At 38.1% G+C, this 15,633-nt stretch overlaps 1 protein-coding gene across 15 annotated transcripts in view; it reads right to left on the bottom strand.

Moving 5' to 3' along the window:
* Positions 1-15,633, bottom strand: part of EYA1 (EYA transcriptional coactivator and phosphatase 1) — a 328,098-nt gene that overhangs the window by 44,130 nt on the left and 268,335 nt on the right. For all 15 annotated transcript variants that reach the window (XM_070481088.1, XM_070481087.1, XM_070481090.1 and 12 more), the window contains one exon: positions 2,220-2,309. In XM_070481088.1, the coding sequence (XP_070337189.1) occupies positions 2,220-2,309 (90 nt within the window). The remainder of the gene's footprint in view (positions 1-2,219; positions 2,310-15,633) is intronic.

Here is a 15,633-nt window from a genome sequence, read left to right as displayed (position 1 = left end):
TAATTTTGGTTTTCTTAGGAGTATTATGCCAGTCCATTTATTTTCGCCAGGAAATAATTTTACTTTTTTATTTTGAAAGAAACCTATTTGTAACAACCCAGGTTTGTGGAATTTCAAAAATAGAAAATCAAATACTGAAATAAGTATAAGAACCAACTTATTTTTAGAATATTGTACACATCTAAAGTGAGGAAACAATTTCCAAAGATAGAGGCTAAAGGAATCTTTCACTTATACTTTTGCTGATACCTTTATATTATTCTCATGTAAAATAACTTAAATCAACTTGCGTAAGCTTACAAGCTTAAATAATTTTTCTGCTATTGACTTTTATATTTGATTGAACTAAACCGTCATTCTCTTTTTTATTGTAGTTCTAAGAGTCCTCACGCCAAGAACAGAATTAGATATTTCAGCAACTGTGTAGATTTCTAGTTATTCTCTTTTGTTCTTCTTAAGCTTGGGCTTATGGAAAAACTACATGGCTTACATCCCTAAATGAGAACGTTTAATATATTTGAGTACCATTTCAGACACTCTCTATACATAGTTTGGTGCGAATAATGCCAGTAAACAATGTCTGTATTACATTAAAACTAAGTTTGGAAGTTTTCAGTCACTATTACACCAAGTTATTACTTTGTGTAACTTTTCCCCACATAGTTTTGGCAGCGTATAGACAAGCTTTGGCATTTTTCAGGAGGTAGAGTTTAAAAACAATAACAAATTACCACTAATTTCTTCTTGATGGATGCTATTAACACCTATTAACATCAATAAGAGTAACAAGGTTGTACCCAAGACAAAAATATCAGCCTAGTCCATATCATTAGAAACAAATGGAAACTTAGGGAAGGAATTTTAGTGCACTAGTAAAATATGGAATTTTTTGTGCTGTTCTCTTATGAAGTAAATCACAACCACAAATCAGAAACAGCTTTTGAAAATAAGTATGATTATCAAGCTTTTCTAAAGGCAATTCTGAACTTGTCACTCACTTGGAATACTTCTACCTTAAAAAATAGTAATGCCTTACATGGAACTTCCTTAAGGAAAAGAAACACTTTAAAAAGCAAAAAAGTCTTGTATTTTACTCTAAGTGTAAAAATAAATATTCACTAAGGAATGGAAAAAAAATGAAGCACATTTAAATAATTTTATTGCACTGGAAGTTGCCAATTCGTCTGTGAGTAGTTTCATTGCAGATGAAAAGAAATCAAAATACATGACAGATGTTGAACAAACCGCATTTAAGTTCTGTCACACACTGGCATTTTTCAAATGATTTTGGCTCATCTATTAAATAAGGTGCATTTTGCTTGATTTTGAAAAGGGAAACATCAGGAAATATTTAAAGGCCAATTGCTGCCAATTAACTTTGATCAGTAAAAGTTCTACCTGAATCTTTCAGATTCTTCTCCTGTCTGAAATAACATACATTTATAAAATCTAGCAAAACAACAACTTGACGATTAATGTCTGTTGGCAGCCCTTCCACAAGCTTGCTTAACAGCAGGATTTAAATAAACAACTGTCTCTATTAAGAATGGGGTGAAATGTAGTTACAGTCATGTTTTCCTATAATGGAGATATGAAAAACAATATTCTTTACTCTGAAGAATGCTGCTAACTGAGATTATCATGTTTGTCATTGCTCATAAGACATTTAACTAGCTATCTTACAAAAGTTTCCCCCCAAATTATAATGGACAAATAAAATCATTAGCAGTTTGACATAAGAAATCCTGGCAACCCAAAGAGCAGAGGCCTAATTAAAATGTCATCCAACACTTGGGCCAGCCAGAAGGAAAAGTATGCAACCCAACCCGACTCTCATCCAACGAGAAGAGTCTGACACGGACGGACAGCACATACAAGGATCAGGAATTCTGTTGGATTCTAAAAGTAATCCAGCTCAACCGTGATTACCTAACTAACAAATGTGTAACTTCTGATAATTAACATAGTTTAATGTTTCAGACTCTTGACATCGAATCTTAATCCTTATCAATGGTCGTGTGGAATCTAACTCTGAGACACAACAGCTCAAGTAAAGCAAAACAGAAATGCTTCGAAGGCAAAACCCATTACCATATCATCAATAACTTCATCTCATTATTCCAATTATATATTCAAAAAACACCCCATTGTTATTTCAAGACCCATCACCTATTTTCAGACACGCAACATGAAATGTGTATAAAATAAGGAAAACTTACTTCTAAGTCATTAAAAAATAGATGTGTGTCTGCCAAGTTGAAAATCATTTCCTCCATTCGCAGTCCAAGGGAAACTGAAGTAGGTGGATCCTAAAAGAAGAATTTTACAGGTCAAGAACATATATACTTCAGGTTCCATGAAATATAGTGTCACATTATATTTGACAGCATCAGGAAAGGTCGAAAGCGACCCACTGAGTGGCTTGGGCTCCAGCTGCTTTTGGTGTATATGATTTATTCTGTGTGCAAACTTCAGTGGCTTATTTTATTTAAAAAGTGCCCTAAATGTTGTTGGTACTTTGCATAATGAAGAAATAACTTGCTGCTTAAAATATTACGAAATAAAAAGTAAATTCTAGGGTCACTTAGATATATAAAGTAGAAGGAATTCAGCTTTGCACGTCAGTTTTAGGAGCAAGAAATTCAGTGAATCGAGAAGATATTGTTTATGTTATACTACATGCCATGAACAGTGTCTACATGCATTACCACAAATATCGGAAAATAGATACAACATAGATTAATTTCAAAAGGGTAGTTAATACTAATTTTACTCCATATGATAACCATTATTATTTTTTTATTCATTCAGACTGCTTGCCAATTTTGAGTATACTCAAAGTAGGAAGTGAGGTCCACTCTGACCATCTGGCACCATGCCCAGCTAGGAGAGCTGACCTTGACATTCACGTGACACAATTCAGTCATTGAACAGCCAGTACTATACACAGAGGGCAGGACCAGCATTGTGAGGTATACAGTGACTTCTACCCAACGCCACAAGCCTTGGACACTAGCTATGAGTAGTGTGTCTATTCCACACAACCCATATCTTGATGACATTTACTGGCACTGAGACAAACCCGGGGGATATGGAGATATTTGCAGTTGTTACGGTGCTACTGCATTTGTAATGTAACAAATCCAGGAAGCGATGTGGTTTGTGGGGAAGACCTTACGTAACTAGTGAGGAAGAAAAAAATTTCTGTAGAGAAAGTATACAAGGAGGTAATGTGTTTTTGAAGGTTTTCTTGTCATTCTAATAACAATACCAACTCTTACATGTATGGCATTTCAAATTTTTCCAAAAAGAACAATAATTTCTGATACACGATTTTATTATCACAGCAAACCTTTGAGTAAGTATTGAATCCACCCGCACCATCATTTAACCAGGGAAATCATAACTAGAGAAATTATGCTTTCACATAGGCCGCCCATCTGGCTGGGGCGTACTTGGCACATCACCAGTCTTTGAGTCTTCTATCACAGTGGAAGACAAAAAACCCAGAGAAAATAAGATTCCTACTATCTAATGCTGTCCAACATGAACCTTGTATGTTTTCTGTGTTGTCTTCCGAACACACAGTATCTTCATTGCAGGGCTCAAGAGTTGCCTGTGTCTTACTCCCTACTCTCCATGTATCTAAAGTCCCTAACCCCTGGAACATCTACTTCAAGTCCCGTTTCCTCATGGGCTTCGGGAAGTAGCAGGAAGAAGAGCCCTAGACCTGGAGGCCAGGCCCTATCCTTACTCTTGCACATTGGTGTCCTTACCTTGTTCAGACTCAGTCTGCTCATCTAATAAATCATATGGCTAGGCGGCAAACATGACGTTCTCACACAGAACAATAAAAAAAATTCTCATCTCTTAATTTGGCACAATCATACCACAGAGAAAGGGGAGGGCATGGGATGGAGGGATGAAGGTGGAAATGCCCCACGTGTCTGCCACTGGCCAATCAACTGGGGCCAGGGAGGCGGAGTCAACATTACTCCCACCACTAGCCCCACCCACCCCCTCTCAGCACCAGAACCGCTGGTGATCTATGCTTCGGGAGTTTCAGAGAAGGACCAGAGGAGGGTTTGGGAAAATACGGCAGACGGTACTGCTGGCCTCAATTCCTCTCCTACTAGGTCTTCTCTGCCAAGGAACTGACAGGGGAAAGGAGGCAGAGAATACAATATTGCCAAAAGTCGGTGGTCAGACTGGCAAAAGGGCAAAGCAAATACTCCAGGATTTGTAAGAGGGCAGAGGGGAAATAACGACGCAGGCGCCGGAAGAGTGTCCAGGAGCTGCTCTGGGAGGCACAAATGAAAACACCTCCCTCAAACCTCCTCTGTAATGATTTGTCTCCTTAGTATTCTTATATTGTCCCTGTTTCATATTACCTAAAATCTATGAAACTTTGTAGGTTGTAGAATAATTAAAAACCGTTTACAAATAAGTAAAGAAAAACTCTCATTTAATCTTGGTTTTATAGGAAATTGCTCACTCGCAAGGATTCTAAATATCAGCAAGCACTGGAAAAAGCAAACGCTCAAATACACCCGAGAGCAGAATTAACCAGAAAGGGAAGTTCAAACAGCTGTTTCTAAAACAAAACACCTGACTGAGGTGTTTACTCCCTCTAGTTCAGGCCAATAAAAATAGCCCGACTCGTCTCATAACCATGTCAATGAATCTTTTTATGTGGCAACGTGGAAGAGGCTTGCCACATTTATTTAATTGCCCATTCTGAATTTATGTGCCATGGTATTGTTACTTTTGAAAAAAGTATTATTTCTCCCTGATATGGTTGATTATTTATACGACCATCAAAAGAATTACTCCATTGTTTGTTAATATATAGCATTCTTTAACTTTTCTTCATAAATTACAGTAATGACTCGCTAGTCGGAATACTAATAAATTTTAAAGGCTTGTTCAATCTTGTGGTCAAATACGACACAGATGTTGGCCTTATTTACCTTCTAATGTTTTTCTCTTTTGTTATTAGCTGTCATTCCTTAACAGTTTTTATACCTGCCACTCTACGGTATTGTTATGAAACATTTACTACAGCAAAGACCAGATTGACAGTTGACCGGAAAGAGAGAATTTTAGACTAGGAAGGGGCTCTCGTTAAAAGCAGTGTTTCTCAAATATTTTTTAACGACAATTCACAGTAAAAATACATTTTACATCATGATCTAGTAATCTCTCTCTCTCTCACACACACACACACACACATGCACGCACAGCTGAAATGTAAGTTTGGCAAAACAAGATTTTCCTCACTCTGTGGAGTCTACTCTGATATTTTCCATTTCATAGTCCACAAATGCGTCTTGTTCGACCGTTTGAAAAGCTGAGCTCTGGAGGACCTCTCCTTTTGCATTTAGAGACAGGAAAACTGAGTTGCAGCGGTGTGCTGATTTGCTTGTGGTCACAGAGCTGGCAGGTTGCGAAGCCACCTCATGGCAGGTGTTTTTCCTCAGAGGAAACCAGCAGAAGAGCAGAGAGATGCCCGTGTTCCCCGATTTGCTTACACATTCTAGCAAATGGAATTCTTCTCATATCGAGGTTAGATTTTATTTTCCTATTATAATAACCTTTTAATATCTTTCAAACTCTTCAAACATGTCTGATACAAGTCAAATGTGACGAAAGCTAACATCGCGATGTAACTGGTTGTAGCTGGATGGCTTACTTTGGCAAATTTAGTGGAAGAAAGAAAAACACATTTTTAAGACCCAAACTGAGACATTAAAATCATCATGCCTTTGGCTTAATCTTACTTTTCTTGTGCTTTGCAATAACAAATTCCAGAGCTGCAGTTATGAAATGGTTGCTTTTAAAACCATTTTTTGTTATATCACTTTTGAAAAATTGTTTAGAATTTGCCTCTACTTCAAGAAACATCTCGTTTTAAGTAAACCTCATTGCCAAATGTCTCCATTCTTTTCCAAACCTGACTCCTCTGTGGCACTTGCCACTGCTATCTCATGTTTTCCTGACATTTCTCCTTCCCTGATGTCTATAACATTATCAGTCTTTCCTGGGCATCTTCCTCGAATCTGATTAGCCCTCACCTAACCCTTAAATGATGATGGTCCCTGGGACTGTTTTCATCCATTCCTCACTCTGTTCACACTGCCTTACAGACCCCAATAGGCTCACGGCTTTAACCACCACCCCACCTCTCCTCTATTAAATCTTAGATCTCAACTGTAGGCCCACATATCAATTATGTGTTAGTCATTTCTACTTGGATGTCCCGTACAGCACCTGAAATTCAGTGTGCTACAAACTGGATTCATCATATTTCCTCTGGAAACCTACCATATCCTTTGTTTAGGAGAATGGGTTGCACCTTAGCAACCCAAAACCTTGGCATTCTTCTAAACAGCCTCTCTTTACCACCACATCAAGTCAATCATCATATCCTGCCACTTGGACCCAGAATTCACGACTTCTTTATATTCAACACCACTTTTTCTCCCCAGCCATGTGTCTCCTTTGTGGCCATCTGCAATAGTCTCCTTCACTGGGCTCTATGCCAGGGTCTCACTATGCCCATTCCATCCTCCCATCTCTTTTACGAAACATCCAAACACTTCAACAAGCATGAAAGGCCCATAAATGTCTGACTCTTGCTTACTTCCCCAATGTGTGAACTATTTATAGTTTTTCAAACTACTTCTGTTTTTTTTTTTTATCATCAAATCTTTTCTTCAAAAGATAACTAAGCAGAGACCAAATATAAAAGTAAACTGGCTCTGGTGGAAGTTCTCACCCAAGACCTGTAAGAAATCGAGGGCAAAAGATCAGTCTCCCCCAGTTACTCACATTAACATATTGAGGTTGCTGATCAAGCCAGCATGCTCACGTCCTGCACCCCTGCACAGCCCTTCTCCTCACTGCCCCTTCCTTGGTTCAGTCTCCTCCTTGATTCTTCCCAGCCAGGCTCATCGTCCGCTGGGTACCACAGCTGTCTGCCCTCTTGTCTAAGGAGGGCAGAGCCATACCCCTATATCCTTCTCTCTCCATCCTTGGGACCGAGCACAACGCCTGGCGCAAAGACTTTCCCAAAGTTTGGTGGAGGAATAAATGAATGAAAGCAATAAACAGAGAGTACTTCAAATAATTCCAATGAAGAAAAAAATAATAAATATTAAATTTGATCTTCGGTCAGTTGTGAGTGTTGGTTCAAAAAAATCCTAGATACCTAGATTAGGGAGAAAAATGGACATTCGAATCCCCAAATCATTCTATCTAGATAATACTATATTAAACATGTTCATTAGTAAGGCCTGATGAATTTGTACCTGATTAAAGCACAGCCCATTCTTAGAATAGCTGCTTACAAAGGGTTACTTATCTATTTAATGAGCTGGATGACACTAGCATAAGATCGGCATGCAATTATTTAGGCTTTTAAACTCAGCAGGGGTATGATTACAATATTCTGCATAATATGTTCTTATGTGCTCTGCAATTGAGTTCCCTAGTAAAAACGGAATAGTACAGTGAACAGGCTCAAAAAGAGACAATACAATCAAACGCGTTATCATTTTTCTAGTTTAATGCAGAAGCAGTGTAAATTCACTACAGCTCTCGTGCCTGGGAATTCTGCTAGGGGAGAACCTTCTCAAGCTGTTCCTTCCCCACACAAAACAAAACAGCATCCAACAACACAGACAGACAGACAGACACACACACAGAGGAATGAAATTAACCCTGCTCCTAAATTATTTTGATAAGGTATTAAATTGCAAATGTCTGCTTAAAGTCGTAAAAGTAAACTGAAGAAACTTGTTGCAACGCTAGGCAACCCATGGCTGTTTCGTCTGAGTCAAAGACGAATTCTATCTACTGGACAGAAAGCAACATTATGTAGAAAAATTAAATAACAATGAAATCTGCTGAGTGCAGACCAAAGCCTAAAACAACTGCTTTGCTTTCATCCTCTAGCAAGTGATCTTTAATTATCCCATTGCCTCAAGATCTTTTTTCTCCGGTTTCTAGAACACAGAACTGTCGACAGAGATGAAAGTTGTCATCCTGTACTCAAATCACCAGTATCATCTCCAGCCCAGTGTCATTCTTTTACTGTTTCTTGATTTTTTTTCAGCCTGATCACTGCTATTACAGTCTTCATGTGATAAAAATGTTTAGAAAAGAAAAAAAGAAATTCTAGATGAAAAAAGTACATAGAAATCCTGAAATGCCATTAAATTCAGCCTCTAGAGAAATTTATGCCTGTCAGTCATGAATTCACATGTTGAAAATCTACACTCTGGTTTGAAGTAAATAAGAGAAAAGGGAGTCTATAAATGCATGTGGGTATTAGAACATTGCAAGACCAGGTTATGGGCCCTCGTTGCCCTATTCTGTTTCACAGATGAGCTAGAGCTTTTGAAAAACTTTAAGCCTTATTAAAAATGCACTTTTTAGTAAGCACAGTCTATAACAATTCAGATTTTACCAAGACTTGATTTTACCAAGACTCAACCACCAGATGAAGACACTGTCGCTCCTGTAGGGCTGTGCCATTTGCTTCTCCACTTGAGTCTAGGAATTCTTCCAGGACGGCAAGTCATGAAACTGCCTTGTGATCTGAGCTTATGACAAAGCCACCCAGCTCATCTCATGACTGAGCTAGGTCTAACACTGGTCCCCACACAGGGCATGAGCAGGGGTGCCCTTCTGCTACGTGTCACAGAAGTTAAAGGAGTTTCTTCTAAAATAATTGTGTTCATAACCTGCAGGCAAAGAACTTTCGCATACAGGGTAGGAGAACACTGGAAGGACCCACTCTCATCATGGTCACACCACAGGCTTTGCAGGCATAGAGTCCAGACTGGAATTCTAACTTTGCCATTTACTAGCAAGTTCAGTTACTTAACCTTTGGGCCTCAGGTCCCTCAACAGTAAAACAGGACTAAAACAGATTTGTTTTAGAGATTAAATTTGGTAATATATTTAAAGTTCTGAACATAATGCTCGGCAAGGATTAAGTTGCTGCTGCTGTTGCTACCGCGCCTGGTGGTGGTGGTGGTGTTATTTCTCCGTTTACTGTACTACAATAATAGCCGCTGGTCAATCCAAACACGGGACTCCACGTCTAACCTACACAAAAATACATTTACGTTCTGCACTTAAATTGGATGTCAAGTTCATGCTATTTCAAGGTAAGGGCAACCCTAAATTCCTCATGCCAATATTTTTGAGGTGACTATGTTTTTAAGAACCTGGGCATTAGGAAAGCTGATTTATGGGGAAGCTAAGCTGGGAACATGCGGTGTGACCACTCCCAGGAGGGGCCGTCATTGGTTCTCCCCAAAGATGCCAACCAAGCTTCTTATCACTAAGAGGGATGATCCAACTCCAAGAAACTGGCATAAGTGTCCCATCCTCTGAAGATCTAGGAACTGCGGAGGAGACAGTGTTTTTCAGAGAGGATTCGGGCACTGTACCAATTTGGTTGAGACCTTGAAGTGTTCTTTAAAAAAATCAATCTCTTGCACAGCCAAGCAGTGTGATCTCCTTGGGTTAGTTACATATACCTGTTAGCTTATACCCTTCAATCACTAAAAGGCCAGACTCTGTGAACAGGCACTTAAAGCACAGCCCAAATCCATTGCTTACAGTCAATCAGACTTGGGAGAACAGGTCTTGGCAAAATTTTGACCCTACCCAAGATTATCAACAAATGGCTGGTAGTGACACATGGCAATAAACAGTAATTATTGTGGTATATTCCAAATTTAGTAACTTCCATGTATAGTCCCTGAAAATTTTCAGTGCTTACAAAATGATGCTGTACTCTAGCATTTCAGGAATAATGAAATATTTTGGACAGATCTTGTTCATGGTAGGATCAAAGGATACATCTGTGGGAGCACTGCGAGAATATCAACGTAATATAAAATTATCAGCTACCATAATAAAGAAAAATAGAATCTTCTAGTATCAGTTTTTCCACAGATAGCAGCTCTGAGTCATCTGACCGACTACTGATTGAGTGGGGGGCGGAGGGGGGGGTGGGGGTGAGGTATTCCATTTCTCAGTTCTCTGACGTGGGCAAACATTCTTTCTGTAATGTAAAAAGTTAATTACTTCCAAGTCAAGATTACATTCTACATAAACCTCTCAAGTATTATGCTTATGCTGAAATTTACAAGGAAGCTACCTGCAGAGAAAATGCCTAAGGCTAGACTCACACCTCAAGGTGGATAGTTGAATCGGCACACCTACAGATTAATCACATGAGTTGACTGAATTAGAACAATGGCGGGTAAATGGAAATTCACTACGTGGTTGAAAAGATAGTAAAAGAATGTGGCACCTGCCAGGCTACTCAGCATGAGCCACTGAGTATACCTAGCTGTCCACTAGCAATGACCAGGAAGCCTTAATCAAGGATGTGCAGTAATACTGTAGAGCCATTCAGAGAAGAGATATTTGAGAAAAACTCAAAATTCAGAAAGTGGTTTAGGTTCATCACAAAACCTTGTCTCATCAAAAACAGCTATGGGCTAGTTATTTGCAACAAGAACTGTCAATCCTTTTATTTCTGACAGTGGATCCTCATATTCTTGGTTCTGCTGACTTAGTAAACTTATGGTTTAAACCTCCTAATCCTAAATTCTTGAGTCGTCTCCTTCCTAACCAACTATCTGTGAGCCAAGAAGAAAGGATATACAGGATGAGTAAGAACACCTATAATGGATTGTTGAAAGAGAGTGTCCAACAGAACACCAAGTTAAAAATGACAGCAACCAGACAATATGCATCTCTTACTGAGAAGGATATACCCCACCTATGAAGTCTTGACTGGAAAAAAAAAAAATCAATTTTTTGAATCTAATTAAGCTTCTGGATCTACCTACTAATTTGTTGGAAATACAGGGGACACAGGAATATGTGACAAAGGAACACAATGGAGTGCAATCAAGAAAACCCTGACTCTCAGGAACTCTTTAGGATAGATGGTCTGGTTACTTCAAAAGAAATATGTAAGGTTAAACAAAAAAAAGATTGAGTGAGAATCTACAAATTAAAAAACACCTAAGAGACATAAAATAAACTGTAAAAATAAGTTAAAAAAACATTGGAGAAAAACACTTTACAAACTAGGAACGGAAAATAGAAGGAAGCTGTCTTAACACAAATGCCATATATGAAAAGCCCACAGGTAATCATACTCAATGGTGAAAGTGTGAACACTTTTCCTCTAAGATCAGGAACAAGACAAGGATGACCTCTTTCACAATCTCTATTTAACACAGTACTGGAAGTCCTAGCCAGAGCAATTAAGTAAGAAAGAAAAATAAATAAAAGGCATCCAAATAGAAAAGGAAGATGTGAAATTATCTCTGTTCACAGATGACATGATCTCATATGTAGAAAACTCTATAAAGATTCTACAAAAAAAATTGTTAGAATAAATGAAATCAGCACAGTTACAAGATACAAAATCAACACATAAAAATAAGTGTGTTTCTAAACATTAACAATGAACAATCCAGAAAGGACGTTAAGGAAACAATTCCATTTACAATTGTATTGAAAGGAACAAAATACTTAGGAATGAACGTAACCAAAGAAGTAAAAGACTTGTACAACGAAAACTGCAAAATGTTGCTGAAAGAAATCAAAGAAAACACAAATAAATGGAAAGATTCCATGTTCATGGATGGAAGACTGAACATTAGGATGTCAATACTACCCAAAGTAACTTACAGATTTAATGCAATCTCTATCAAATTCTCAATGGCATTTTTTTCAGAAATAGAAAAAAAATCCATCTTAAAATTCATACGGAATCTCAAGGGACCCTGAATAGCCAAAAACAATTTGAAAAAGAAGAACAAAGCTGGAGGTCTCATACTTCCTGATTTCAAAACTTATTACAAAGCCACAGTAATCAAAACAGTGTGGTACTGGCATAAAGACAGACATATAGACCAGTGGAATACACCAGAGAGCCCAGAAATAAACTCACACATATGCAGTCAAATGATTTTCAATGAGGGTGCCAAGACCATTCAATGGGGAAATGATAGTCTTTTCAACAAATGGTGCCGGGAGAATTGGATATCCACATGCAAAAGAATAAAGTTGGATCCTTACCTTACACTACATACAAAAACTAACTCAAAATGTATCAAAGACCTAAATGTAAGAACGAAATTATAAAACTCTTAGGGGAACAGCTTCATGACACTGGATTTGGCAATGACTTGGATATGACACCAAAAGCACAGGCAACAAAAGAAAAAATAGATAAAGTAGACTGCATCTAAAAACTTCTGTGCGTCAAAAGACCCAATTAACAGAGTGAAAAGACAACCTATGGAACGGGAGAAGATATTTACAATTCATATATCTGAGAAGAGGTTAATATGCAGGATATATAAAAACTCCTACAACTCAACAACAACAAAACAATCTGATTAAACAATGGGCAAAGGACTTGAATAAATATTTCTCCAAAGAAGACACCCAAATGGTCAACGAGCACATGAAAAGATGCTTGACATTACAAATCATTAGGGAAATATAAATCAAAATCACGAGATACCACCTCACACACATTCAAATGGCTACTATCAAAAAAAAAAAAAAAACCCAAACAAGCCAACCCCAGAAAACAACATGTATTGGTGAGGATATGAGAATCTGGAACACTTGAGCACTGTTGGGAACATAAAATGGTGCAGCTGCCATGGAAAACAGTATGGCACTCCCTCAAAAAAATCAGGCATAGAATTACTAGGAGATCCAGCAATTCTACTTGTGGGTATATACCCCAAATAATTGAAAGCAGGGTCTCAAAGAGATATTTGTACACCCATATTCAGAGCAGCATTATTCACAACAGCGAAAAGGTAGAAGCAACCCAAGTGTCCACTGACAGATGAATAAACAAAATGTGGTATACACATACAGTGGAATATTATTCAGCCTTAAAAAGGAAGGGAAATCTGACATGTGCTACAACATGAATGAACCCTGAGGACATTATGCTAAGTGAAATAAGCCAGGCACAAAAAGACAAATACTGCATGATGTTACTCACATGAAGTATTTAGAGTAGTCAAAATTATAGCGATAGAAAGTAGAATGGTAGTTGCCAGCTGCTGTGGGGAGGAGAAAATAGGAAGTTGTTTAAGGGGTACAGACGTCCAGTTTTGCAAGATAAAAAGAGCTGTGGATACTGGTTGTTCGACAATGTGAATGTATTTAGTACTCTTGAACTGTACATTTAAAAATTGCTAAGAAGGTAGAGTTTATGAGTATTTTACCACAATTAAAAATAAACATTAGGGGCCAGCCTGGTGGTGTAGTGGTTAAGTTCGTATGCTCCACATTGGTGGCTTGGGGTTTGCAGGTTTGGATCCTGGGCATAGACCCAGCACTGCTTGTCAAGCCATGCTGTGGCAGCATCCCACATACAAAATAGAGGAAGACTGGTACAGATGTTAGCTCAGCAACCATCTTCCTCAAGCAAAAAGAGGAAGATTGGCAACAGACATTAGCTCAGGGCCAATCTTCCTCACATACACACACCAAAAAAACGTTAAAAAGAATTGGAGAAATATAACTGTTGATTAGACGTTTAATAATATTAAGAAACTATTATTAATTTTGCTAGACGGCTAAGGTACTGAGTACCATCTACTCTTTCTATTCTAAAAAATTCTTTTAATGGAGTCTTAAACACATACTGAAACATATACAAATGACATAATATGATATCTGGGATTTCCTTTGAAAAATAATCCTAGGACAGAGGAGGGCAGGCATGTGGTAAGGATACAGACAGAACAAGTTGGCTGGGACTTGATAATTGTTAAAGCTGGGAGAGGCCACATTGGGTTTCATTATACTATTCCATCTACTTTTGTATATGTTTGGAAGTTTCTATAATAAAATTTTTAAAAAATCTATTAAAGATATTCATTCAGACAAAATTGGTTGTCTTTTGGTGGTGAAAGTGTGGATTAAAAAATATTTATTTTGAAAATTTAAAGCACACCCAAACTATACTTTTAAAATGTCCCCAAGATTGTAAAAGTCAAAATTGCAAAAGCTTTGCAAAGTTCCTCAGCATATCACCTTTTATTTATCACCTAGACTTAAGTGAGATTTAGAACATAGACAAGAATGTATGTCAGACACTGCTTTGTCTGTATTAACTCGACTAATTTTTATCATATGGGATGTTCTTTTCCAGAAAACCAGAGGAACTCCTACATTGATAATTGAAGCCACAGGACTTACATCACACACATATAAGAGTAGCAGTGTCGCATTGCAACGCTGATCAGCTGCAAAGGAGAATTCCCAGTGTAATTTAAGAATATCAGAAACCCTAGAAGCATCTCATTTAGGGCCTCTGGCATTTATTTTTTTGGTTGGTCAGCTTCTGTGGATCCTGATTTCTTTTTCTGATCCACAAGGCTAGTGTTGCCGTCTGACATCCTATCATCGGCTATTTCTTACTAGCTAAATGAGTGCAGCTACTAGAGAAAGCTTGTCATGAATAATACAGGGAGACGTGTTTCCTTTTAATATCGTTATTCCTTTGGCGATTCTTGTGGTTTCACCCTTTGTGGATTTAGAGTGGTGTTAGCTCAGAACAGTTTTGCCCTAATGAAGGATGGCTGGTGAAGATTCATTCATCCCCAATTAACAGCCTCTTTTATTAATTTATAAGTTCCCTGAAGGCAGAAAGTATGGCCAGGTACCTACTACACGACTATGTATGTATTCAACACATTATGGAAGACTGACTTTCTGAACGACTCGTTAGTGTCAGGCCAGGAAACAAACAGTGACTCAGGCAGGAGAGGGGTGCAGCCAGGTGTGTGTCTTGGGCACTGTAGCCCACATAACACGGGAGGTTTTGTGTGTGCAATTTGAGAAGGGTGCCATTTGGCGTACAATTTTCTAAATGACTTCCTGGAAGTTTCCAATGATCATTACGCACAACTAAACTACTATGTGCTAGAAGGCTAAGATACTGAGCCCCATCTACTACTTCTGTTAGGACAAATCCTTTTGATGGAGTCTTGAATGTGGGGTAGTCCTAATATAGAGAGCACACAGTATTAGCATGGGATGTCACCCAATAGGGACACCACAGTGAATTCCTCCAGGTTCCTGGTGAGGAGGGGCAGTGGGTAATTCCTTACATGACTTTTGCTTTATTCCAGTGACCAGGTTGAAGTTCAGGCTGCTCAGATTATTTTGTTGTCCATTTATGTTGAGAAATATTATAGTTCCAACTGCATTGCTAATTCCAGTATTTCTACATGACATTTGATCTTAACTGTCTTTCAAGTAAGCATGGCAAGGTGGTCTCCACTCATTCCCAACTTCAAAGGAATTTAATCTATTTTTAATGGCAAACGTGACCCCCACATGCAGAATGGAGGATGACTCAAAAATGATTTTCTTAACCCATTTTCACTTAGTTTCTTAAGAATTCTACTTTTGGCTCAGAGTGTCCATGGTCCTTTGAACCTCAAAATAGAAAGTTTAAAGAAAAGCTGATTATCTCATTTGGGGGTTTTAGAATAGGATCCAGAATGTTGTTCTGAGTATAAAAATAAAATACTTTCTCTTTTCTCTAGAAAC

Source organism: Equus asinus, chromosome 12 (assembly GCF_041296235.1).
Source record: "Equus asinus isolate D_3611 breed Donkey chromosome 12, EquAss-T2T_v2, whole genome shotgun sequence".
NCBI lineage: Eukaryota > Metazoa > Chordata > Mammalia > Perissodactyla > Equidae > Equus > Equus asinus.
This window is presented reverse-complemented; position numbering and strand designations above follow the sequence as displayed.